The sequence below is a fragment of the Anopheles funestus genome, chromosome 2RL, assembly GCF_943734845.2.
Source record: "Anopheles funestus chromosome 2RL, idAnoFuneDA-416_04, whole genome shotgun sequence".
In the NCBI taxonomy this organism is placed as follows: domain Eukaryota; kingdom Metazoa; phylum Arthropoda; class Insecta; order Diptera; family Culicidae; genus Anopheles; species Anopheles funestus.
In genome coordinates, this window is record NC_064598.1 from 1,952,861 (window position 1) to 1,980,264 (window position 27,404).

The following is a 27,404-nucleotide window of genomic DNA, read 5'->3' on the forward strand; positions in this document are numbered from 1 at the left end:
CAATTTATTACATGTTTATTAAGCCGATACGCAATCAGTCAAGCATTCAACGGAGCAGTCGGCCATTGCCTCTATTCTTAGACGAGAGTTAGTTGAAAATAGAAATGTCCCTCCTGTCCATACTGACCATTCCATCTTCAAACTTTGCACTTAAAATTCTTCACCAATCTGTACCCTGTTCCCTGTTTCCGTTATGTTTTGCACCGCTCTCCAACATTAGAATAAATCCAACCACCCATTCCCATTTGTCTAAGCAAAAACAGATAAAACATTAGTTTTGTGTGCTAAGCCACACACACACCGACTGACACCTTCCAATAACACATAAATCTACGGCGCAAAACAATGTTTTGTCAACTCGGTCGTGCAAAACTCTCGGCCCCCCTCTCCGGGCCTATTGCGGGCCTCACCGCTGGAAATAAATCTTTCTTCTCTCGAAATCTGGCTGCTTGGTTTTAGGCCATCCCCCAAAAACCATTAAAAGCTCGATTTCTTACCACCACTATGCCGGGTGCCCCCCTCCCCCCCTTGGAACGGGTCTCTCGCCACACCTTTGGCAGGATTTTATGTTCAAACCTTTCTTATTTCATTCCATTTCGTGCCCTCATCCTCGCTCATCCCCTTTACCGGTGCCATACAACTCGGTGCCAGTTTGCTTTATTTTATTCCGTTTGCTACGTGATCATGCTGCCATGCCATGCTTGCCCCTGTCCACAGCTAGGATCCACTTGGTGGTACTATCCGTACCCCATCACTACGACTGCTCCGAAAAGTTCCGACAAAACAAGCAATTTTTCATCTGATCCTCCTTCTTGCGTTTTTATTCATTTTTACTCACTAACCTCACCTCATCCCTTATTCGTTCTACCCTTCCCGACAGTCTCGCTCTCCCTCTCTCTCTCTCTCTCTCTCTCTCTCTGTCTCACACGCACTCTTTCTGTCTGTCTGTCTCTCTTTATCTTTCTTTTTTTTCTTTTTCACCCGCATGCCGAACAGATGAACGAGAGTTTGCCCAAGATTTCTCCAAGTATGGTCCAAACACTGGAGGAAAGCACTTTATCGGTGCCATTGGACTAGGTAATGGATCATATTTTTTCAACTTCAACCCCGAATTCCACACACCTACAAAACCCACCACAAACAGTGAGAGTCCTTTTTCACTCCTTCAGCTCCATAACCCTGGTTCAAGTAACGAACGACTGGTTAGTTTTTTTTCTTTTCCCCCAATTCCATGCCAAAAGCCATGTTCAACAATACCACATTATATATCTCCAAGCATGCTTTTTTTTGTTTAATGCCACATACAAACATTGCGAGCAGGGAGAAAATACACACACACACATACCTAATTCGTTCTTTCACACCGGCTCGGTTGAGGTTAAAGTTCGAATCACCTAAAGCATATTTTAACTCTCACTTCCCGTGAGCAAGGATTAGCCCAGAATGCATTAACAAACCGCGCATTGTTTTCCGTGAGAGCAGTTTTCCATTTATCAACAGAACGCAAAAGAACCCATTCTCGGTAGTGTACTAGCAAAAGTCTTATTTCGGAATGAATAAAAGCGACCCCAAGCGGTTTGCCATGTGTGGTTTAATCCATTTCGAAACTAATCCAACCGAATACGGGAATAACGTCAAGTTTATGGCTACGGTACAGCAGATTAACTATTCACATTTCACCTGCATAAAAATAGCATCGCTGGAAACTCGTTCGTAATTTGACTTTTTCTCCAATTCAAAACAAATCCGTCTCGAAATGGCCTCCGATCATGTTCTGGGAGCTTCAATAAAAACCGTTCCCCGAAATCAGTCAGCGGAACATACCATCCTTTTTTTTATTTCTCTCATTTCTCTCGTGGGCTTCATTTTACATTTCCAAGCTAAAAAAAAGCCTCGAGCTTAATGTAATTTCCCTAATAAAGAGCTTTCATTCGCGGGTGTAGTTTCGCGAAGGAAAATGTAAATTCCAAAGTGCAATATTTGTGAACCTTTTCCGCTGGTTCCAATCGTTTTTCCCTTTTGTTTTTAACAGCATTAAAACGGTCCAATATTGGATGCCATTTGTACGGCGAAATATCCTTATTAGGTAAAAAAGCCTCACGCCTGGTGAGGAAATGAAGAAACTGACAGACAGAGGACGGCTGAGAATTTCCCAATAATTGTGTCCGCACTTTCTTTTTTTTCACTGTAATCCGACAACATACAAAATGGAGCAGCCTGAACCGTCGTCCAAGAAATTTAATTACAATACAAAGTGGGCTATTTCACTCGGTGCCTGGAGGCTTTTTTCCTCGCTTCCTGGCTATAGACGTCACAGTTTTGAGTGCCATAAAAAGTGCTTCAATTGCTACAAATTGTTTGCAGATGGTATTAATTTCCCGTTCTCGCGTATTCGATGAACGTGCGTCGTATCTGGCGCGGCACTGTCATCACTGAGGCGATTTTTTGTCTTTTACTCTTGGTGGTTTAGCGCACTCTACCACATCATCTTTGGCGTACAGTTTCAACATATTTTCAAGCGATAAAAACACACACACACAGAGAGAGCCCTAACCGCATATTTTGCCTTAACACATCATCGTACCAAGAACAGAGGGATCTTTTCCATTTTTTTTGGCTGTGATGACATTGAGAAGGCTGAAAAAACATTCAGACAGCGCATTGTCACTCATATCATTCGACCATTTTGTCACTTTTCACTCACACACACACGTATGTACACATTTTGCCAGTTCCTCTCGAACGTGGTGGGAAAGCCATCTTCGTCATCCGAATGGCAAACCGAAGCATCAGCCCCTTATCTAAGGCGCATTTATTTTCATTAGTCATTTGTGCTGTTTATCCTTTACCCTAAGCCGCTGCACGTTCTACGAGCAACTTGATACCGACACCGTACCCTAGTACCTTCCGAGTCTAGCCAATTTCTTCAGAACTCATCGCATCATCCTATTGCTAACTGGCACTTGGAAAGTGTCGTTTGCTTTGTCGTTGTCATTTAATTTTCCCGAAGCAAACACGACACATCACCTTTTCCCTGCCGAAGCCACTCGCGACTCATCGCCTTTTTCCTTGCTGCCCGGGAAAATTTCCACCCCCGTGCCGGGTTAGATTTGGAGTAAAAACGGATGGATTTTCCTAAGCGTTAACTGTTTTTCAAGTCACACTCATTTAGCATCACATATGGCGTGACGTTGGGTGGTGTGGATCCAACGAACGAAAACCAAAAACCCATCTCTCGTCGGCAGCGTCGTACGAACACTTCAAGGAATCCACGCTCCAGCGCCTCCGTGCGCTCCAAGCATGACTTTCCCGAGGTGGGGGGTGGGGCTAGATGTGTAATGTGAAACACGAGAACTGATTCAAAGCATTCGGTTGCAAGTGTGTGTGTTTTTTTCGGGTCCCATTATAGACACGGTGTACTTTTCATTTTCGATATCCGAGCCGGTGTGTTTTCGGTTTTGGACAAGTTTGTACGCAGCTTTTCCCTCCTCAGCTCAGGTAACCGATTTGAGCATTATTGTCACGTTGACCAGTTTGTAAGGTGAAGATTTTTCTCCTTCTATTTTGCTCTGTTGATTACAAAGGAATCGCCAAGGTTGATCGTTCTACACGGGCGCTCCCGTGCTGCTGCAAATCCAGAATTACATTGGATACGATTTTACTCTGCCGATGACACAGGTCTGTCGTGGTGAACTCATCGTTGTCATCAGGGTTTTGCCGGCGTTCGAGCTGGTAAGCCAACGATTGCTGTCGGTAGCAAAATGAGATGGTATTGTAAATGGAACACGACATCCTCCGAAATCCTTAATCGATGGCAACGTCTTACATTACGCCACACGCTCCGTTACAATCGCAACACATACCGACCGATGTTCGAATCGGAACGATTTTTGGCCACCAAATTCCTTACAATCATGTACTACGAAGCGAAAGCGGATAACCTTGCCCGCAGGGAACATTCATTTCGATTCGCTTATCTTTTAAACAGGGTCGAAGCAAGACCACGAAATGGGAAAGTGACAAAGTGGAAATTTTTTAAAATTAAACCAACAAACCTTATCAACATGAGCCCAAAATTGTGGATTAAGCATTGATTGAAGCAATATTTTTTGGTCTTTAGTGACTTTCTTCCACCTCACTTAAAGTTCGGTAGGAAAATTGTGAAGCACTTCCACCAAGAGTTGGATTTGGTGTCTATTTCAGAACACATTTGTATGTTTATCGGATTTACACAAATTTCATGATCACCGTGTAACGTATAATAATATTGAACCAAACTTCTTTATGCTATTTGTTGCAAAAAAAATGCATTTCACTTCATTTTTGTTATGTAAATTATTTCTCAAACTAATTTATATTCATAAAAAAAACTTCCCCCCTTTTAAACTGCGTGTCCGAAAGAGAAGATCGCCTGAACCGTTCCGAAGCTCGACCGTTGGATGATTCATTTGAATGCAGTATCATTTTTCATACTCATGAATGTAATTCTTCACAATCATTTGCTGCACTATTTTTCACCCCCCACAAGACACCCCCCTCCTTGATTTTCCCCCTGGTCACATCGCTCGGACAGCTATCGCGATCCGAACGAGCCAAACGAGTTACAAATTTGCTCTTTCCGTGCAAGCCGCAACTGTTTTGCACAAATAAACTTCACCCCGAAAATCCCACAACTACCCACACTGACAGCAACAATAACGCCCATAATTCATCGCCGACGAGGAGACGACTTTTGCCACAAATGCACAACACAAGCGGCACACAACACTGACTGGGCGCCACCACACACAGCGAAAAAGGGTGAAATGGTTTAATAACAAAAAATGGTCCATGTCAAACGGCAACATAGCGATGGAGGAAAAGTCTTCCCGTTTTTTTTTGTTTAACCCTCTTTTCGAGCGCTTTGGAGTTGGAGTAAAGAAGTGGACGAAACAGTTCGAGAGAGAGAGAGAGAGGGTGGAGAGTTTCAATTTTTGAATTGTATTGCTTCCATTACCGTGGGAGGACACGTGGACATTTCCTGCGAAAAACTATAACCAAGATGGGGTTGGCCGTGGGAAAGAAAATTATGATTTAAAACCTTTTCTTGCATAACAAACGAGAAAAAAAACATCCCCCCGATCTACACGACAACGGAAGCCACGTAATCTTTAACTGCCACAATGCCGTTTTTGACGTGTCGATCTGCCACGCAGGGGGTCATGGGGCGATACAGAACTTCGGGCAACAGAAGCACAAGTTTATCTATTATGCAAATGTTGATGCTCAATGGTGCGGCAACATACGCGAGCAGGGGGGCTGCACTGCTTTTGGAGTAAAGCCTGAAACTTCATCGGTGGTGAAACGTGAACTAGGTTTTTAGTCGTATTTGTGCTGTTTGTGGAACTGTTTCTAAAACATTCGCCCAAAACTCCGCCTTCTGGCTGCACGGTTGCTTTCCATTTCACAACTCTGTTAGATCGAATAGTGACAAAACCCTGGGACAAAACTTGTGCTAGATTATGTAGAGTTTAGAAAGAATGTCAGAGAAGCGGTCCAGCGGGGTCCGTACCGAGATAGGCGAAGAGATTCTTCCGCGCTCCGTTGTAAGAATATTAGACACCGACCGATCTACCAAAACTAAAACGCACACACACACAAAACAAACAGCATCGCCCAACAACAGGCGACATAATCCGTGCTGCAGTGTGCAATAAATCATTTCCCTTATGTGTGGATGGTAGTCAGTTTTTCTAGCCAGTTTCTCCATTTCCCCAACCCAGCATCATATTGTGGTCTTGGTTTGCAAAATCCTGCACGGTGTGGACCGCGTTTTGGGAGTTCCGCCGAGACGATCATCCTCGTTGTGCCTGTATCCTTAGCGATTACTCGTTCCTTTCGGTAGAAAACTGCTGCTAGATGTTGTTATCTGTTGAATTACACTATCTATCTGTCGTGAGGTTTGAGCCCTAGCTCGAGTGACATGGAAGGACAACTTGCCGCTGTGTAACATGGCTGGCAAATGCATGACGCACTTCAACCATCCCCCCCGCCCCCCCTGGTTTTGCCGTCGGCTTAAGTACACATTTATATTTTGCCAAACATACACGCGCCATATGAAAGTTTTCTCCCTTCGCTTGGAGAAATAAAAAAAAATAAAACCAAACCATTTCCAATTTCACTTACTTCCGTTGGACCTCTTGGTTAGTTGGGAAGCAAGCAATGGAAGGATTGATGCCACCACAAAACGGTACACCAACGAGCGGATGATGTTGCGCGTTCTCCAACTCTGTCAAGCAACGAGCCGTGGTACGTTTGTACATGCAGAACGCAATTACTTAAACGTCAAAACAATGGCGAATGATAAATAAGCGTCTTTTCATGTGCATAAATATGTTGCTTTTGGGTTTTAGGGTTTCCGACCCGTTCTGCTCGTCAGCATCATCATCATCGTCATCCGTGTCGTCATCGTCACATAGGACGCAAGACGATTCCCACGGGAACGATCATAAATTTGAATAAATAATCCCCAAACCCGTGTGGCTGGGTTTTCGTGTTGCGCTTGGCACAACGGAAAGCTTTTGCAGCAATCCGACTCTAGCAAACACAAATACATCTTCCAGGAAGTCGTTGCCCAGGATGCATCGGTTTTGTTAATCCTCTGTCACCGTTTGCCGTGGACCGTTTGTAGTAACCATTTCCGTTTCGTTGCCAGAGCAAGGCTGCGAAGCAAGTCCCCCGAATTCGCGAATCCGTTGCTCGTGAACTTCAAAGGCGTACCCTGGAGAAGGTCGCTGTGGCGATCGGTCCGTTGATGAGACCCCAATTAGGTGAAATTTACCTTTGCTAATGGTGGATTTATGCAGAACCGCGCAGAACCACAGCGTCAGGAATGGCGCCAGTACCATTAATTCAACGCGTGTGCTAAAGCAAAGCGCTTGTTAAGATCGTTTTGACTAATATGTGCGTACTTAATTTACCACCCGCGAGCTGTTTTCCAGCTTCCCCGCGTGCTGAACCCAGATGGATTAATGCCGATCTCTGGGCACGATTCGGGCGTCTCGTGCGTACGCGGAGTTGCACTATTTATGAGGCATCGTGCGAGCCCCGGGGAAGATAGCCGCTTCCCCGCAAAGTGCAATCATTCGAGATTCATTACCTGATCTGCATCATTGCACTCAATTTAATGCTCTTAAAACCCCGCTTGTCGTGTGTGTCCATCCCCACCATTTCTGGCTGATGATGGCTGATTTACGTGACTCTTGCTGGGCTTTATCACTGTGTATCTGTCGCCCGTAGTGCCGGATCACGATATTTTGCTCGTAGTACGAGAGGGATTCTTTCCGTCGCTCCGTCCGAACTGTCGAAAGGAGTGAAATCCGCACACTCGTTTTTCTCCAATAAATTGTTTAAATTCCCCGATCGACACAATCCGCGCAGCTGGCCTGTTGTAGTTAATAACAGTCCGGGTTTAATTGAACACACTGCACTGTTTAATCCGATAGCCATGGGAAAAACAGCAACACGGACACGGATCACGCAAGCAAATGGTAGAAAATTGCAGCTTGCATTCTGTACTCCAGGTGTGTCAAACTGGCGGCCCGCGGCCTGCAAAGACTTTGGATTTGGACTTTGTACTTTGGAGAAAGTTTTGACATTTTGTACTGAAAGCATTGATTACCGAAAAATGGAATGTTATTTTACAATCAATCTGAGTGCATCCAGTTTTTTAGAGAGAATATCTGGAATTTATATCTGTGCATTATACGACCAAATGTGACGATATTTACTGTTCCGGTTTGGGAGACCATGACTAAGTATGATCTTCAGGAAAATCTAAAGGATCTATAGCTCGCATTATTCAACAAGTCCAGGCACTGGATGAGTAGGTTCTCAAAACTTTCTCTACAATTTTAATAGACAAAATTTCGTTCTTGAGGGGCGGCGGTGTGGTGGTGTATGTGATAAACGGCGCTGACCCACACGGCAGGATCAAATCTCATCCGGACCGACTCCCCGTAGCATGGACTGACTATCCCGACTATGTGGTTAAAAAAGTCTTGATACGACCTGGACGTTCTAGTCGAGCAAAAAAAAACCCTCTTTCTTGAACTTTAAGGATGAAAATAATAATTACATTACGGCACTAGAAAATCAATTTTGTCTCCAGGAACTCGCATTTCTAACACATATTACAGGACATTGAAACGATCTGAATTTGATACTCATTCAAGAGAAAAATCAGTACAAAACAAATATGTACGACTCATCAAAATCCAAATTTATTTGGGGTTTGGTAAGAATTTGGAAACCGGATTTCTTAATTTTAAAGAGTTGGAACATCTGTTTCATTTTCCGTCGAAGTGGAAAAGCTTCCACTTGAAATGCAACTAGAAATAATAGATTTTCAGAAAGACTCTGCATTTAAGGAAAAAAACGAGAAATAGGGATTTCAATCGAGAAATCTAGCAAAGAAATTTCTTAAATAAATAATACCTAATTGAAACATGACCAAACTACATTAGTAAATGAGAGATATCGAAGTAGGTTTTGCACATTTTAAAACGTATTTTGTTGACCCCTTGTTGATTTTCTTTCCATGTTAAACTATGCCGTCCGCAAATTATCGGAAATGTGTAATTGTGGCCCGCGAATGAAATGAGTTTGACACATCTGACCGTACACCAGTGCTGCCGACTGCCGACAAATAACTTATCATCAGCCACATTGGCCTCGAAACCGTGGGATTTGGCGCGACATGTCCCTGCGACTTTTATCCCAACATCGCCGGTGATACGTTTCCGCATCGGAAGCTTTTCCAGAAGCAGGATGCGAAGCTTTATTAGAACCCCCCGGTTGAATGGAAGCTGATGTTTTGTACCCAGCATCGCTCGATTCCATAAATCAATGCGCGCCGTTAATCTCGTAGCATTTATTATTATTGAACCATCATTTCTAATCTTTGCTGGCGCGGTTCTCAGCGTTAAGCAACGTGTAATGTGCGGAACTGCACCTGACCGGGCAGGATGAGCATGAGGGAAACAGTTTTAAGCACTCCCAAAAGCTCCCTGTACTACGAGCCTAATAGTAGCGCTGGGAATAGAATTTGCATCTCCTGCTCACGACACAACGCATTATAAATACATTACATCAGAAAACAACACCCTTCAGTCTGCTCCACGTACCCGGCAAAGGGAAACTAACACGTGTAGTTGATTGTTTTGTTTTGTGTTTTTTTTAATTCACTCGACCTCAGACCTTTGCCGCTATGTTGCGTGGGAACCTATGCTGCGAAACAATAAAAAATAGCACATCTACCTAAACTATTTCTGGTTCGTTTGTTTTTTTCCTTTCCTGCTATCTCTCTCACACAAACACACCCAAACACACACATATATACACGATGTAAACCCCTTTCTGTGTGACTCCTATTCCCAGCAGAAGTACCTACTCGGGGAGTTGCACTGTGGGTTGAAATATAGCGTTGTTTCGGTACGTGAAAGTGATTTTTAATGGTATTATTTATGGACCGGTACGCTTTAAAAATTGCTTAAACAATTTATCAAACACCATGTACACACCGACACACACACACACTGGGTCCCTGTTTGCCATGGAAATCCCAACCGAACGAGAACTTTGTCCCGCTTGTTCTATTGCGCGGGGGAAAGCCTGGCAGTCGCCTTTCCCAAACATGGAAGCTTCATTACGTTCACCCAGTTCAACATCGTCAGCATTCGCCCTTTCTGCGTTGGCCAATTTGTTTATATTCCATGCATATGCATACCATCGGCTCACCCCGTGTTTTGGGGCAGTCCCCTGACTCCTTTCGTAACTACTTTATCCATTCCGAAAATTCAGTAAGCCTATGGGTAAAGGTTCACCTTTATCAACATTTCCCCCTCAAAAACCTAACCCTTCCCCCAATGGGACAATGGGGGTCTGGTCAAAAATGGACTTGATCGAACGAAAAGCACGAAAGCTGTATTATCTCGAACTCCCCCACAAACACACACATAAAAAAGAAACCTGCCACACTTTTCACCCAGAGGTCCCGAAAGGATAACCGAATTCGACCAAAATACGAGTAATGGTACTTTTGCCTACCTTACCACCGATCCGGATCCGGTTATGGAAGTTTGCAAGGCTGGTAGCTTCCTGCAAAAAAAACGAGAAGTAAAATTCCGTTATGTTACACTCCAATACGCATATACCCATCTTTACCACCCCAGCCCCCCCTCGAGTCCCACCCATTGATCCGATCGAACGGGAACAACCGATGCAGGATTCCTTGTCGTCGTGAGCGGCATCAGCACAAAACGACCCGCAACGACACGATGCAAATGCATGGCGAAGTCTGAATTTGCTGTACTGTACGCCTGGTACGCTGGTATGCGCAGATATGGTGGGATAATTATAATGATATTATAAGCGTCGGTATGACCGAATCGAATAACTTTATTTTCCACCCATTTAACACTCACCACCCCTTTTTTCGGAGTAGGAAAGGAACACTCGTTTGGTGGTTTGATTTTGTGCCACGTTTTTTTTTGGCTTTCGGTTTTTTTTGTGCTTAATTTAATGCAAACTCTGCATAAATTCGAACGCTGAGGAAAAACACTCTTTAAATTCCATCACACTTGGTGGTGGTGTGCACCCTGTGAAGTTCCATTTGGGGGGGAGGTAAAAAACGATTCCGATTCCATTGTCTTTGGTGGAAAATGTTTTCAACAAGCATTTGGCCACTGAATTATGGCATCTCTTCCGTTGCAGGTGCAAATGTGACTTTCCATTTCACCTACCAGATAATCATTTTCTCGTGCAGCATAAAGGTTTTTCCTTTTCCGGGGGTAGGAAAATAGCACTCCGACCATACCAAATCTTGGCCCGGGATTATGAAGGAATTAAGCATTAAAAAACCAACCATTGATTTCAGCACGAATGGTGATCATTATCGTTTATCTAACGACTTTCTGTATGTATATGTATGATTTCCTTTCCATCTGTATGGTTTTTGTGACACGCAAAAAATACATCGCAATGACGCAAACAAGCTCAGAACCCACGTGGGCGCACTACCAAAAGCCCTACGGAAAGCCATCATCGTGTAGCGTTCGGTCGGGATGGATTAAATACCTTGACAGAGACCAAAAAAAAAGCACAGGTGCCCTCCGATTTACAAAACGTTACCCTGTTTCTGTTTTTGTGCGCTTTATCTGTTCTGGCTCTTGTACATTCGGTTCAATTTTATGCTCCATTATCTTTGCATTTACGTAACGAGATTAAAATCGTTCGTCGATACATTTTGACGAGGTGAGTTTGAAAGCAATATCTCCAGAATACACGAGCCCTTTGTGTTCTATCAACACAAATCTAGTGATGTTTCTTTTTTTATACGAATGTGGCAGATTTATACGAATAAAAATCCATATTTAATACTGTTTTAAATTTTCTACCAAAAAAAAAAAACAAATATTATAACAAAGCGAATAATCCTTTGATTATTTTATCGTGTTCGGCAAACATGACAGCGTACCCAACATGTTTACGCTAGGGCAGTGACCTAGACAGCAAAACAAACAAACCTAATCATTTTTATCACGCTATCGTACGGTTGACATGATACAATTTTCACATCTATCTGTACCCTAAAATCCATCAGCAAAACTAACACAAGTCAGTAGTGCTGGGAGTGGCGTCAAAGTGGACCAACACCAGCATGACTGATGGCCACCACGAAATTCTAGACCAAACTTGCCCCAATGTTATCCAACGCTACATGTTGTAGAGAAAGTTTTCTTATCAAACGATAAACCAACGATAACTCAGCTAAAAAATATTCCACCAGGAAGAAAAAAGGAAAAATGAGGCAACTCCTCTCATGTTCAGCTTTCCCACTGTTTACTCGGAACGCACTCTCGAGCACACTTTGCTCGAGCGGTGTTCATTTGTTGCAGCGTTGCATGTTTTCATTAAAATTCATTTTCAATTTATAATCATTAAAGTGCGCTTGCTACTTACCGCTGCCGGAGTTGGAGGCAGCACAACCAGCGTTTTATCCTATCCTGGGCTGGGTATATGTACGTACAAAATACGTAGTCAACGCCGATTGCACCACTCTGATACGATCGTGGGAAATATGCACCGGATAGGAAGCAAAGGTGAAGGAAAAAAAACGGAAAAAACAACACGCCATCAACTCACACCGAAATGAGTCTGAATAAAATGAACCAAACAACGACGACGAACGCCCCGTGCGTGTACTGTGTGTGTGTGTATGTGTGTGTGTGCTTTTTTCATGCGGGGCTTGGTTTTCCCAGGACGGGAGGCCGACAAGGAGTGGCTTGATAAAAATTGAAATTGTCAATCGAGAAAGCAACATACACCTCGCTTTTCCCACGTCCCGGGTTCGGGTGGTGGTCCTATTTTCCAATGTTATGCACGCACGCATGCACACACTGCACCTTAATGACAACACTACGGCAAGTCGCTGACTCCTCGGCCGAGGCGTCCGTGCAAGCGAATGAGCTTTTCAATAAATAACACTCTGCATCCGACAGCTCCGTCTCCTCCGCCATATGATCCTTCCTTCCACAGGCCGCCTCACCCGCCTTCCCGCCCCTTTTAGCGTAGATTATTCGGAAAGCAAAGGCAAATCAGCAACTAACATAAAATCGGTTGCGAATTGGTGCCTGGGTGCCGGGTAACAATCACGTTTGGTGAGGAGGGTTGACATGCAAATTAAACTCAAATTAAAGTAGTATATCTCCACCCCGTCCACCCCGTCCACCCCGTCTACCCCCTGGTGGCGGGTGGCGGACGACCGTGACGTGGCTGGTCACGATCCCGTACCACGATGGAACTATCACTGTCGGTTCTAATTTATGCAGCGTGAAGTGATATTAACGATGGTGCGATAGCTAAAGAAAGGAACACCCCTAATTTTCCAACCCTCTGGGTTTGGGGGGAGGAGAGACGAGTGCCCATTTCAACACCAAGTGCGGCCGTTTACATGCACGCAAACCACCATTTTCCATTTTGTTTTATATTGTCCCACGTTATTCGTGGGATACGGCCCTGCCGGCTTGCCCAACGAACGGCGCACGATTACGTGATGCTTTGCTGGTTTGCTTTTTGCGACCCGCTCAAACACCGCATAGGCCAAGAATTCTTGGTTCAAAAACAGGGCTTCCTTTAGCTGAAAAGAAACCAGAACAGCAACCACACAGTGCGAAGAAAATGGAGGAAAAATTACACTCACAGCTATCGATCGTTCGACTGTGTAAGAGCGTAAATGTTTTTTTTCTTTTCTTCCTTTTATGTTCGCATTTGTTTTCGCTCAACTCGTTCCAATTCGCCCTATTCACACATTGGCCATTTGCACAACAAAAACTATAGAAAACTTCTTCTTCATCACTGGACCTACAGGGAATGGGTTTGTTTTCCGTCCATTCCCCTTTTGGTTGGTAAAGTGTTTTTTTCTTTTTTGTTGCGGAACTGATTCCGGACAGTTTCCATCCACGCAACCAGCCCCAGTCATGATGGAAGTTGGCAAAAGGATTTATTTGTTTGCAAGACGTAAGCTACAAGCCATGCTTGCTGGCACAACGAAACGAACTCCAAACTGTGTTCTCGTGTTGGTGTGGTTGTGCTACCCGTATTCAACAATGTTTTGTTGCTTCAGTGTTTATGTATGAGCTATGAATGCTAAAAACATAATGATACGCTTTGAGTCCCTGGGTTCGAGAGCTCAACGTGCGCTCCCGTGTGGAAACGATACACCGCAAAAGCGAACACGTCTGCCGGCCCCGGGAAGTGTGCTTTCAATTGAACGCCAAATAAAAGAATCATCCAGAAAGGAAAATGAGAGGCAAACGAGATTTGCAAAAAAAAAAACCCCGGCACGAATTCTCTCACCGCGGCATGTTAGGGCCCCATTGCAGGTCGACGATTGCGTTTTAGAATGCAAAAGTCAGCGCAACAAAATTGATGGTTTTGTGTGTCTTTAATTTTTCACTATTATGCAAAACATTTCCCAGCCGTACCTCATACTTAGTGCGAGCTGACTTTTGTGTGTTGGGTCGGATGGAACGGTGCTACACAGTGGCAACTTTTGCAGTTTCGTGAAAGCATGCGGATATCCCGGTGAGGAATCGCTTCGGATTGCATAAAAGCGGTTCCCATAGGAATAAAACCTGTGTACAAAGTAGGTGTGCATAAATAGGGTCGTAATGATGAAATTGCTTGTTGACATGATTATATTTTCCACTCTTAAAACCCACTCATTTACGAGGGGGGTAATTTTGATTTTGATGGAAAATTCCAGTCAAAAAATTTTATTTTCGATGGAGGCGCCCAGTACTTCACTCTTTAGGAGGCATTTTTTTTCCTCTTTTTGTTCGACCACTGTATCAGCTAACCACCAATCTAATTCATTTCGATTGTTCAACGAATTCGTACAAATCCCCTTCACTTGTACGCATATTTCTGCAGCGTTCCCGTTTTAATCCACTCGTGATTTATAAACCTTCGCATCGATTTGCACTTCCCACCCCAAAAGCCCCGATACAACCTGATTCTCTGCCTGGAATGTACACTCTTTCGAAACAAAATATATGCCTTCCCCTTCGGTAGGCAAACGATCACAACCGGACGATATAGTAGAAGCAAAACTTAAACCTTACCGCTCCATTTCCACGATTCCAGTAGCTTTATAACTCCATTAAAACCCATTCACAGTGTACTGTGTCTCAGTTCTTTTGCCGAACAAAAAAACCACCCCCCAACCGTTAAGTATTTCACGTGAAGTGTATGCACATGGTTTTCTCTCTTTTAAAATTTCCCAAGAACATCCACTAGCCAGCTCGATTCACTCCCGGCCACGAAACAAACGGTGCACGATGCAATGTACGTTCCCGCCGTGCCATCCGAACCATTCCTGTTCGCTTTTAAACCCATTTATTGTTTGTGCTATCTGCTACCAAAACGACAATCGTAAATCATATATTAAAAGATATAAAAAAGTGCAAACCTCCAACCGCCGGTCGACGCTGCCATTCGAATGCTCGTGCGCTCGAATAAAAGCTCATAATCTGGCCAAACCGAACATGGAACATGGAACCGCTCATCGCTCGGTTTCGATGAAGCACGTTCGCATATACTCATGCGCCCCATCCCCATCGGTTCCGCTGGCACTGGTACAACATGTCCAAAGCCTAGGATGTTTATGCTCTCGGTTATGCTTTCCCTTTCGCCCACCCTCTCCCCACGTGAGGCTCGTATTCGCTTCCTAACGTTATTATATTTTCTCCGTTTTATATCCAACAACGTACGAAGATCATTGATCGAGCATTGGTACAAACGGCAGATCTTTATCGCATTTTCCCACCACCACACATACACTAATGGCACACAATACACGCGAATACTCTTGTACCTTGTTGCATCTTTTCTGCGTGTTCACAAATTCCCGTAGCTCGTCCGGGACGAGCAGTATGTATGAAGAAGGGTGAAGAAGAAACAAATCGAAAGTATTTCAATCCACCAAAGGAATGAGCGGCAACTTTTAATGCCTGCCCATTATTACAGCAGAGAAATCCTTGTGGCGCACAACGATGATGATGATGATGCTACCGGAGGGCGCCAGCAAACACAGACAGACAAGATTGCTCTTATTTATTTCGCCTTGGCGCTAACCACTGTTTTATCCCGTCATTATCCGTCTTTTATCGCCTCGGTGCTCAGTTCTGAGGGTGGAAAATTCCCATCCCCTAGATCTAGCGGGTTGCCGACGCGGAGGTCGAAACTCGGCGTAGCTGATAGTATCAGCTCGCTTCTCATTCCCGGCTGCCTCGAAGCGAATATGATACTGCGATATGGTACCCCCTGTACGAACAGTGTGCCATCCGCTCAATGGAGCAGGTATTGCCACGGCTCTGCCATCGAAGAATGCTATTCAGTTTTGTGTGAAAAGCATAAGCTAAATAAACACGAGCCGCAGCACATAGACAATTGCACACTGGTGGGTTCGTAATCTAGTGTCGCTTAACAAATTATGATTAATCGCAACTGTGCATACGGTTGCATATGGATGAACACTCATAATCATTTTAATTTCCACGATAATACTGTTATCGGTGTTACGGAGCAGCGTCACCTACTCATTCGAGTACGCGGATCGGAACTTCATCGACACAATAGCTTTGAATGTATCGTCATTAAGTTTTTGCTAACATAATCCTGAAAAACTTCACGTAAAATGCTCTAACTGCTATGACAAATAAATAAACTTTTGCTTTGTTTGAATTCAGATTCAATTTCAATTACAATGAAGAATTATTCAATTCATGAGTCGACTCCCAACAGATTCATGAATCTTCGAAGATTCATGAATCCTCAAAGATTCAGGAACCCTCAAAGATTCATGAATCCTCAAAGATTCATGAATCCTCAAAGATTCATGAATCTTCAAAGATTTATGAATACTTGAAGATTCATGAATCATCAAAGATTCATGAATCCTCAAAGATTTATGAATCTTCAAAGATTCATGAATACTTGAAGATTCATGAATCCTCCCGGGGTCCCGGCTGTCCATAGCATTCCTTGGAAAACGTTCGTTCTCAGTTTAAAGGAGCCACTGCTATCCTCATGATTTCTTAGAAATGGTTTGTTCTGGGTCATCGGTGTTGGAAACGGGGGGGGGGGGGGGGGATTGTGGAAAGAAAGAATTAAATTATTTCAATTGCAATACGGCCTCAGTTATGAATAAAAAAGTTATTCAAAATTTCCATTGTAGTTGTAGCGAACCTACCAGGTTCGTTCCGTTCCTAAAAAAAGGAATTGGCTCATCACTACTTCTAATACAGATTCTAATTTCCCGGATGTACGAATGTGCAATACAAATTCGCATCGATTACAGAAATAACTTTGCAATTCCGTTTGCTAATCTAATCCAACGCTGAGGTATAGCATATTTGCACCATATTTAAAAACTCACGATAAACTATCCTTTTGTTGGAATGAACATTTCATTCGCCTCACCTCTCACATTCGGACAATCGATGCAACCGGTGCATCGATGCAAGTTGATTAAAAATTCTTGACAAATTTGCATCACATTTAAGCCACACAGCTGAAACTTTGTTTGACTTTCGACCGTTCCCGGTTACATGCGTCCCTCGGTGTTGTCATCGATTTTCCGCCGAGCGGATTCGGTTCGTAATAGTTCGTCTAGTTGGTGGAAAAGGTCCAATTAGAAAACCACCGTAACATATCTGTCATACGTGCAAATTTATCAATAGCCAGCGTGCTCGTACAATTTGCCCACGGAACTGGTGCATACAAGTTCCGGAACTGGTCGTTCGATCTGCATCTCCTCCCATCGCATCTCCTTGCCACAAGCTGCTCGATTCATCATGGCACATTGTACGGACGAACACAAGCATGCACAATAGTTTGCTTCGTCATGGCCGGGACAAAAGGGTCCCCATACCGGTACCGCTAACGACCACGACGCTATGGAAAGTTGTGCAAGTTCAATTCGACGTCCGTAAAAGCGACACACTACACCGAAACGTGTCGAAATTACTGCTGCACGATATGTCCAGCACAAACTATTCTAATTTTTGACCATTTTCCAGCGAGTAAAACACTCGAACAGTTGAAAAAAAAACTGCTCCCTTGCTTGCCCACCACCCACCGGTGGGATATCGATGGCTCTGGATTATCGCAATTCAGATGAGCAAGCGACACAGGGAGAAATGGCACAAAAACTCACCAGGCCGTGCTTTTACCGGGCTACTAACTAAGCTCAATGGCAGATGCAAAGGGAGCTAATACAAGCTGCAAGCGTATACCGGTCATGTCACTTTGTGCCCGTCATACTACAAAGAAGCGTTGCCCTGCCCATCGGTCCTGTTCGCGACCAAGCGCACACGTCATCAGGACGTCCAACTCGACCAACGTATGTTTGGGGGAAAAAATGTTTCCCTCAAAATACGCACCCTATTCCGCTAAAAACGGGGACGAATTAAAACGATTCGCATTTCCGCTTGGGCTGGTCAAAAAACCAACTTCCAAGCGAGCAACAAAAGCGAGGACTCGCATGTCCACAATATGCTCCGATCATATTTCCAAGGATTTCGAGAAGCATGGATTTTTTTGTGTGTCCCATATCAAACGTTTGATTGATTCTGTGTGCATTTATATGCGAATGGATAAAACAATTTCTCCCTCGGTCACACATGCGTTTGATGAGTACTGGGAATTTGGAGCGAATTTGGTACGACACAACTGAGCATGCAATCAATTGTCGATGCAGATGCAACACGAACCACAATGTAACACAATTATCGATGCAATACCATTCCGGTACTGGCTTCCGCAGCTGGTGTCCGATGCGAAATCATTAACCTTCTCATGCAAACGCCGAGATTACTGAACCATTTTGCAAATTCAATTCCCGAGCGGTGATTAAGTGGCCTACGACTGGGAACTTTAATCGTTTTTTGTTTGGTTTCGGTTTTGTTTTTGCGTTCCAAATCCCATCCTAACCCAAGATCACTCCAGTTCCAGTATGTTTTGGGTGTAGCTAGTTTGCCTGACCTTCAATAGTTTCAGATTTGCCAATAGTAACACAATCCATTCTTTTCCGGATAACCTTCACCGCGTCACTTATAGATTTTCTCTCAACAGCCGCCCGTGCTAAGATAATCGGCTCCCAGGAGGTGCACGTCAAGAAGGGCAGCACCATCTCCCTGTCGTGTGTTGTGAATGTCCATGCATCGTCCATCTCATGGTAGGTGTCGGTCTGCTCACTTCCTGCCATTCAGCGAACGATTGTGGTCGAGGGAAAGTTTAAATATTTTTGCACGTTCTGGTTTTTCCCTCACATCTCCCAATCTCAGGTACCATGGATCATCGATCGTTGACTTTGATTCTGCCCGCGGTGGAATCAGTCTGGAGACGGAGAAAACGGAAGGTGGCACCAGCAGTCGGCTCATGCTCACCAGGGCAACATTGCGCGACTCGGGCAATTACACCTGCGTCCCGACCGGTGCGATATCCGCCAGTGTACAGGTTCACGTTCTAAACGGTAAGCAAAGATGACGCCTACAATAGAGATGAGAATATTCACTCTTTTCAGAGTTGTTGAAACAGAGTGAAAGAGTGGTGATAAGGATTTGAAACTTTTACTCACTCTTTTGAGAGTCATAAAAATATTACTCTAAACTAATCTTTTAATTACTCCTTCGTTCCTTGTTTTTACTGACTCACTCTCTTTCTCTCTGCCGACTAATGACTCACTCGTTGGGAATTTTTACTTACTCACTCTTTGTGCCGAGTGAGTAACTTGATACTCGTTTTGAGTTTAAATCACTCAATACGAGTGAGTTGAAACTCCAAAGAGTGAGTCATTAGTCGATAGAGAGAGAGAGAGAGAGTGAGTGAGTAAAAACGTAAATGAGCATGTAAAAGAGTCATAAAAACTCCATACGCTGAGTTGAAACCATAAACTCCGAGGCACGATTCAACTCACTCACTCACTCTTACGATTTTTGGTTCTTCTTTTTCTTCCCGTCGCAGGCGAACATCCGGCTGCAATGCAGACCAGCAGTGGCGTTCCGTGTCCGACGCATCAAACACTTATCCTTCTCTTTGTATCATTGAATAGTTGTAATCTTAGCAAATTAATCTTCTTCATATCAAACCTGCTCGAGACGGTACGTTTCCTGCTCACCACAACGATCGCCAACTTCCTTGTCCACATCCGTCGGCTAGCATCTTCGTTCGGCGTACGGCACTCAAAGTCCACCAGCTGCGTGACACTTCTGACACTGGCTTCGATCGGTACACATCTTCGGATTGCACTACCAAAGCTTCAGCGACGCCGGACGACGACCGAGCGTCCCACGGACTTGGCTTCAATTCGCACCCAATCGAGATGATCTTGTTCCACGCGTAACAACAGAAGATATTCTTTTGCTGCTCGTGAACCTGGTACCACGATGCACTAGATCGACACTAAGCGGTTGGAGGTCGTCCTTTGCGCATATTGTAATCAACGTGTCCCAAACCCATCTTCGCATGCAATGCTCTTTTTCAAAGTGAGAAACACTACTGATGAATGTATGAAACTTTTGGAGGCAAAAAAGCCAATTGTTCCAAAAAAGGACACTCCCCAATTCCGTTGACGAATGCGAAACGGAACAGCTCTATGTAAGCGAATCGTGGCGAGGAACTGTAAATGTATAAATGTTAAGTTTCTACTTCATAATAATTAAAATAATGTTTAAATTCAATGAGAAGCTCCACAGAGTGGTAGTGTGTGGCATTAGCATTGGGTATAGATCGAGAAGAACATCGGTGAAAGAACTCACTGTGAAACCAAAAAAAAAACACGAAAGATAAGAACAAAGCTACACCTATCTGGATTATGATGTACTGGATTCGGAGAATCCTAGCAAGTAAGATAATAGATAAGTTAGTCAATATTTACCCGTCTCATGTTCTGGCACGGGATAAGCAGCAAGAAGGTGTAATATACACATTACATCGCCATTTCGTTCCGGGGTGCGAATTTAAGACTTAAAACACGAATGACAAGCACGAACGAGCGGCAAAGTTGTAAGATAGTAAAGAGAGAAAAAAAAATACACGAGTGAAAATGTAAAACCAGATAAATACAATGCGTAAGAATTTTAGTAAGAAACTGAAGCAAAACATTACGAAACAAAACAGAAACAAACAAAAAAAAAACAACACACATTCACACAAAGAAACACTTACGAGAAATGAAACGAGTTTGTGAAAAATAGCTATAATGAAGTATGGATGATAAAATCAAACAAGACAGTATGAAAGGGTAAAAAAGGTAGACAAGCGTGTAAAATTATGAAGCATATTTTTCCCCCCGTTTTCTCTTCATTTTAGCAACAAACAGAGAGCAAGAAGCAACTTGGTTCCAAATGCACCTAAAGCATACAGAAAGGGGTTAGCAGGAAAGGGAGTAAACGATGAAAGCTAAACTAGATTCAAATTGTAGGCAATACAGGAAGTCGGATAATTCAACAAAAAAAGAAACAAAAAAACAAAACAAAAAAAAACATCGAGAACTAAACACTTGCTAACGGTGGCTCAATTCGAAAGTGAGAACAAGTAAGAACAGGCAAAAAAACATCCGACACACAGTTACGAAAACCAGTTACTAAAAACCTAACTGAAAATGGTTTTTCTTTTGAACAAATATTTTATCTCGAAGCAGAAGGACGTAAACGAAGCCGAAGAAGGTAAATCAAATAATCTCTCTCTGTATAAATCAAAACAAGAAACCAAACAAAACAAATCTAACAAAACTACAAACAATCATCACTTTGAGTGGGACGGCGTGTGTGTGTGAAGCTGTTGTCCAATGGAATATGGGAAAATGGGGGACGGATACTCTCCCAAAAGTGGAAACAGCAAGAGTGAAGCAAAAGAAAACCATTATCATCATCCGTTAAATGGCAAACCCGGTTCATGTGTGATGGTTCATAAACATTGAAAATAAACGACTAACGCGTAGGAGAAATTGAAACTATTTTGACCAACGATCTCGATGTCGATGCAAAAAGGTCCGAACAAATGGCCCAACAGCTGGGAAAATATGTAAGTAAATTCGATATTTTTTCTGTCCGTGTGTATTCTTTTGTGATTTAAATTGTATGCACTTCAGCTGTTTACTCACTTTGCCATCTTATTCATTCGAAAGTTCTAAGAATTCTTCATGTAACAAATTCTTCATATACATATAATGTAGGTTTATTCAGATCCCGAGAACTCGAATACGATATGCGTTCGCAATTGTTCCGTGTGTGTGTTTGGGGAACTTATTATTCTTTCATTTATATTTTCCTGCGTAACGTAAGCACAATTCAACGTAGCCGCCAGCAATTTGTCCTTCGCAGAAGGATGCCCAGCCAACAACTCCCAAGGCAACGCAATGAAAAGTATCGATTTTTGTCCTTCGTTTTTGGCAAGAAAGGTGGAAGCGATTTTTTTTTCGACTTTGCAACAGAACGCAGAGAGCATTGTCGTAATGGTTTTAATTCGAATTCAGTCGGGAAAAGGTGCAAAAAAAACCCAACGATTCTTCAATAGATCGATGCCTTTTTCATTCCATTAAACAAATCAAACCCAGACCCAACACGATTTCACCCAGTGGAGGATCAAGTCCCTTGGAGGCCCTTGGAGGAGTAAGAGGAGGGTGGGAGGGGCGCGGGTCTCGAAACTACTGACCGGGAGCGGGGTAATTGACTTGAGCTTTGAGGCAAACTTTTGTCTTTGAGCTTTGTTCAGCACGAAATATACGACATTTTGCATCGCCGCCTAATATTATAAACTCACGGCTGCTAGAAACTGCCGTTTAAAGTGCTTCTAGGAAAAATCGTAATTCCAATATTTCTGATTAAATGTGGTTTACTTACCCGGCTCAACGATAGTTGGTAAGCAGGACACTTTACTTTCCTAATCCACAGGAAAGCATTCACTTCGAAACACAAAATTGCTTCTTCGCGGCCCTTAGGCTTTTACACAAATGCCATTTTCTTTTTTTTTCTTTCACAAACACACTTTAAATACACATACACACATTAAAAACGCCCCATTCGCCTACAATAGCCACATTTTACAATACACGAATTTACGCTGTGAGCAAAAAGCTCATTTAAAAATAGACATCTACACAATAGACACTTTTCTTCACCAAAACAATAACCAGCACTTGCATTTTTTTCTGTGCACAACGCCCATACACACTTCAACGCACTTTGGCACATTTAAAACACTACACTTTTCACACAATAAGCAAATCACGAATTCACGAAATAAGCAATAAAGAAAGAAAAAGACATCACCTTTTTTCACAAAAAAAAACCAACACTTGCATTTTTTTTTGTGCACAAAAGATGGAAGCCGCTTTTCACAACATGAACCGATTTTTTTTTTATTAATTCTAAATTATCTGAACTACCCGGAGCTAGCACGGAGACTACGAAAGGCATGGTTTTATGATAAAAACCCGTTTCCAACCTGCACTGCACAAACACAAAAGCAAATAATTTGCAAGATTAGTCGGTACACGCATAGTACACGCACTGATTGTAAACTCTTTACTCTTTACACCGGTATTCTTCTCTCACTTACACTTACTAAAACGTATCACGCGAGCCTACGCTGACACAAAACGACGCCGACGCTGGCTACAATTTTTACACGTGCAAAACATATCTTCACTATTTAACATCACACCAAAACACGCATTGTTGTACTAACTATTGTTCCTTCATCCTCGAGGAAAGGACACCGCGTTTTGATACCGAAAAAACAACTCTTGCAAAACGTCCAACGTACCGACAGTTTTTTTTCTCTCATAACTGTAATGTATCGCTGTCCGATCGCTACTGATCACAATTTCTCCTCGTCACATGATCATTATCTCTTCTGCTTCGTTATTACACCTACACAACTGTAAGTGGTGAAGCGGCCGCCCGAACTCATCTTTCGCATTTTATTCACTCACACACACTCCGCTCCTCCTTTAGAGATGGATGAAAAAACCTCGTAAAAAAACAATTTAACAGCTCTTCGCTCCTCTCGATCAAATCCGTTGTTACATTTATAGCATGAAAAATGTAGGTATATTAATATTTTTAGTAATCTAAAACACTATTGTTTTATTAGTAGAGACAATTTATTTGGATGAAAATCGAAAGTGTACAATGTAAAAATATAACATTTAAACTAAACGGGTTCGATCTCATCTTTCCTCGTTATTTTAGATTAGCGTCTGCGCTTGTCGGTTGTGAAAGTTAAGTATACCTATCTGGCGTTTAAAAGTGTTTAGTGGGAAAATTTTGTGCAAAAAACCCACGAACTATTGTTATGATTAGTAGGAAAATGCTTTAAAGAAGCATTGATTTGATCAAGTGACAATGAATTATTTAGAAAAAGGGCCACATTTCACATTCACATTTCTATTTTTCGAGGACTCTGGCCGGAGGAGTTCTTGGCGGCCGCCTACTCCGCCTAGTTTAATTGACTCCCAGTTTTATTTTGAAGGAGAGAAGGAGAGCTTTTGCATGAATTATACAAACAGGTAGTAACTTTAAACAAATGTGTAACATGGGGCGTCCTGGTGGTGTATGTGATAAATGGCGCCGGTCCACACGGCAGGAGCGGGGATCAAATCCCATCCGGATCGTCTCCCCGTAGCAAGGACTGACTATCCAGCTACGTGATAAAATAAGTCTAGGAAGCCTGAAATGGCCGGCATGACCTCAGAGGTCCTTACGCCTAGAAGAAGAAGAAGAAGAAGAAGAACATTAAAATAGTTTAAAAGTAATCATCTTCAGCCTCCAAAAGTTATGACATGTTCAAATCTTTACGTACGTTTCCAGAAATATCCTTATTCAGATTAATAACAAATCTCAAGCTAGTTACCGAAGCAGTGCACGAACTTACTCACGATCACGCCACATGCCCGCTGTTCACCGGTAAACATAATTCCGTTTGCTTTCTCATTGAGCCCCCGGCGAGTGAGTGGTCCGACCGCGAATCTTCGTATGTCCGGAAGCGGACGCGAACGCCTGCTTGCCGGATTATGGTACGGCACGGGATGTTCTGACGACGTGAAGTCGAACAACCCCTTCGAAGCTAACTTTACGTGCTTAAGCTTCGAAACACCGACGAAATTCCGGGACAACCCCCGGACGCACATCATCCGTCGAGAGGTTCATTACGCATGAATATCAATGTTGGGGAATGATTGAATAAATTTCCATTTTCATCTCTGCTCTATTCCTCCGCTTCCTGGGGGGGATGAAAATGGCTGGTTCGTCCTTCCGATTCAACGCAAATCCCATCTTAGGTCACACCGAACTGAAGGGACTGAATGGGACACTTCGCTTCGATAATGGAAACATTTCTTAGCGTTTTGATTCGAAAATATTGCACAAAATATTCCCATTCCTAGCACGGCTCTTCAGTATCTAATTGGCTTCTTAGCCGACACGTTTGGGGGGCCCGTTGGACTCAATGGTTCTTGGCTAGAAAGATGATTTTCACGCTGGGAAGCATATCCTCGCTCAAGTGGACCATGGTCAGAGACCCGTTTGTTGGTACGATTGAAGAAGTGTCAATGCTTATACGTGCTTATTTGGAACCAAAAGAAGAGGCGAAACACACAAAGCATGGAACTCTAATACGCCTCGGTCAGGGAAAGGTCAATAGGCGTTAGGGATTATTTCACGGTACATTTTTACAACGTCCATTTTCGGCAGACCACCGACCAATCCACTTTACAGACCGGAAAAAGCATCAATTCCCTGCTGATGATTGGTCAGCATTCTAATCTCTCGCACACCAAACACACTGACCTAATCCAGCAACGGAGATATATATGCATTTGCTTTTTTTTCCTTTCCCTCATCCTCAATTTTCATCCGAGTGCTCATCCACCTGGTCCACCTGGTTTTCATTCCATCTCCCATGTCCGGATGGCGATTGGGCCACTGCCCACCGGAAAGCCGGCATGAGAATATGGCACGTGCAAACGATTTCCATATCAATTTTCATTTAAATCCCCACCTTCGACGATCTGGCGCGAGAAACACGGACTCGCTTACGGTCATAGGTCGGTACAGTCCGCAGTTCCATGCTTCTTTGCTTTGCTCTCGTCCCAGCCCAGTAGGCTATTGTACATCGTGATTGCTTTGGCCGGATGCAATTGGCTTGTTACACGATCGGGCTAAAGGACGGACCGACCTCAGCTGCCTGGGAAGTAGTGCCTTACCGTTCCGAAAGAAAAGGACGGACATGAGATTTGCACTTTGTTATCGGTTCCGCACGTACGTGCCAGTGTTTATTGCTTTGTATCTTCACATTCCATTCCCGGCTCCGTCGCCCAATAATCCTCCAGTGTAAAATCTTTAACCTGCAGTTGACAGACTATTCCCAGCTTTAGTCTTTGGCGCTTTACCCTTCTTTTGTTTAGCGAGTCTGCAATTTGCCGAACACGCCACCATATGGAAAAGGATCTTGTTTCTTCACCTTTTCAAACGCTACACATTTTCACATACCATGGAAAATTAATCTCTGGCGTGGATTTTCTTCCTCTCGACTAACCCGACTACCATTTCTCATTTCAACGCCAACTCCTAAATGAAGTGCATTTACCTTTAATCGTCCATTTTAACCTCGTCTAGTTCTGTTTATTCTCTTCACCTTCACCATCCATTTACCTTGGGAAAGAGCACTGCATACGTTTCCGTTGATCATCCAGTCGGTGAAGACAAACTTTTCTGAAAGGCGTAAATCACCCACAGCAATCATCCCGTCAGTCTCGAGCTGCTGCCAAATTCCTTTTCCAAAAGCTCCAATTACCACACAAGCGCTGGAAGGAGTCGGAATCCCAACGAGTCGTTCACAACTTGCATCAGCAAAGCTAGACATTTGTTACTCACCGGTCAATTCATTCGCTACGTTTTGTCTTAATTAGCGAGTGCTCCCATGTCGAGAAAAAGTCGAAAAAACAGTTCACCAACAACTTTGCTAAACTATTTTTTAGTTCGCTGCTATTTGAAATGTACAGTTTTTTTTCCGATACGGTCCAATAAGCCTGTTCGTTGTTTTCTAATCGTGCCAAAATGGTTTATCTCTCGCATTGTTTTTCATGCAAGTTTCATTGAAGCATAGAAAATGGTTTTGTTCGAAGTGGAAATGGAAAACTCACGACGATGCACGTTACTGTAAGTTTTGTGTAGATTTGTAACTGAAATTGGCGAAAAAAAATGAAGAATATAACATAATAATTAGATTTATCAAAGTTTACATTTTTTTTGTATTTTAAAGTTAATTCTAGCAACAAAAAACACAATTTATTTACTGCATGAAGGACATGATTCCAAGTGCGAAGGATAACCCACATAAATCCTTTTCCATGATAGCTATAATAACTGCTATTCGGTACCGACTTCACCACAAATACGTATTGACGATCCGGTTCTACTGGTTGTTACACTCAATTTAATAAACCTTTTTTTTCGCTCCCATACATCCGCATAAATATAGTCCTGAATGGGGTTCCGGGCAAAACTACAATCTCGAAAGCCGAACTGCAATATACTGCACTCAATAAATCGTACCGAAATTTTAAATCCACTAACCACCGGGTACCATCGCCACCAGCTTGTTAATAGTAATTGGAAAGTGATAATTTATCGTCATTCTTTTCGTAGCATTTTTCGCAGCAGTGTCTGGGTGAATGGTGCAAACCGCGAGAGGAGACCCTATTCCCGATCATTGTTAAATCGGTTGAACCCGTCCGATGGTTTGCGGAGGCGATATGCGCGGTCTTGACGCATTTCGTTTTAATTAACATTGTCACA

General features: G+C 43.2%; 1 protein-coding gene and 1 long non-coding RNA gene across 14 annotated transcripts in view; one reads left to right on the forward strand and one right to left on the reverse strand.

The window, feature by feature from the left end:
• Positions 1-21,556, forward strand: part of LOC125760711 (uncharacterized) — a 139,904-nt gene extending 118,348 nt beyond the window's left edge. For 10 of the 13 annotated variants that reach the window (XM_049421105.1, XM_049421106.1, XM_049421099.1 and 7 more), the window contains exons 7-10: positions 997-1,077; positions 18,661-18,778; positions 18,888-19,075; positions 19,567-21,556. In XM_049421105.1, the coding sequence (XP_049277062.1) occupies positions 997-1,077; positions 18,661-18,778; positions 18,888-19,075; positions 19,567-19,928 (749 nt within the window). In that variant the 3' untranslated portion in view covers positions 19,929-21,556. The remainder of the gene's footprint in view (positions 1-996; positions 1,078-18,660; positions 18,779-18,887; positions 19,076-19,566) is intronic. The other 3 variants (XM_049421108.1, XM_049421109.1, XM_049421110.1) reach the window with 3 other exon arrangements.
• Positions 1-22,942, reverse strand: part of LOC125760725 (uncharacterized) — a 107,827-nt gene extending 84,885 nt beyond the window's left edge. The window contains exons 1-2 of the long non-coding RNA XR_007418035.1: positions 22,446-22,942; positions 10,087-10,137 (exon numbers count right to left, since the gene is read on the reverse strand). This is a non-coding gene — a long non-coding RNA (uncharacterized LOC125760725). The remainder of the gene's footprint in view (positions 1-10,086; positions 10,138-22,445) is intronic.
• Between the last annotated feature and the right edge of the window lie 4,462 nt (positions 22,943-27,404).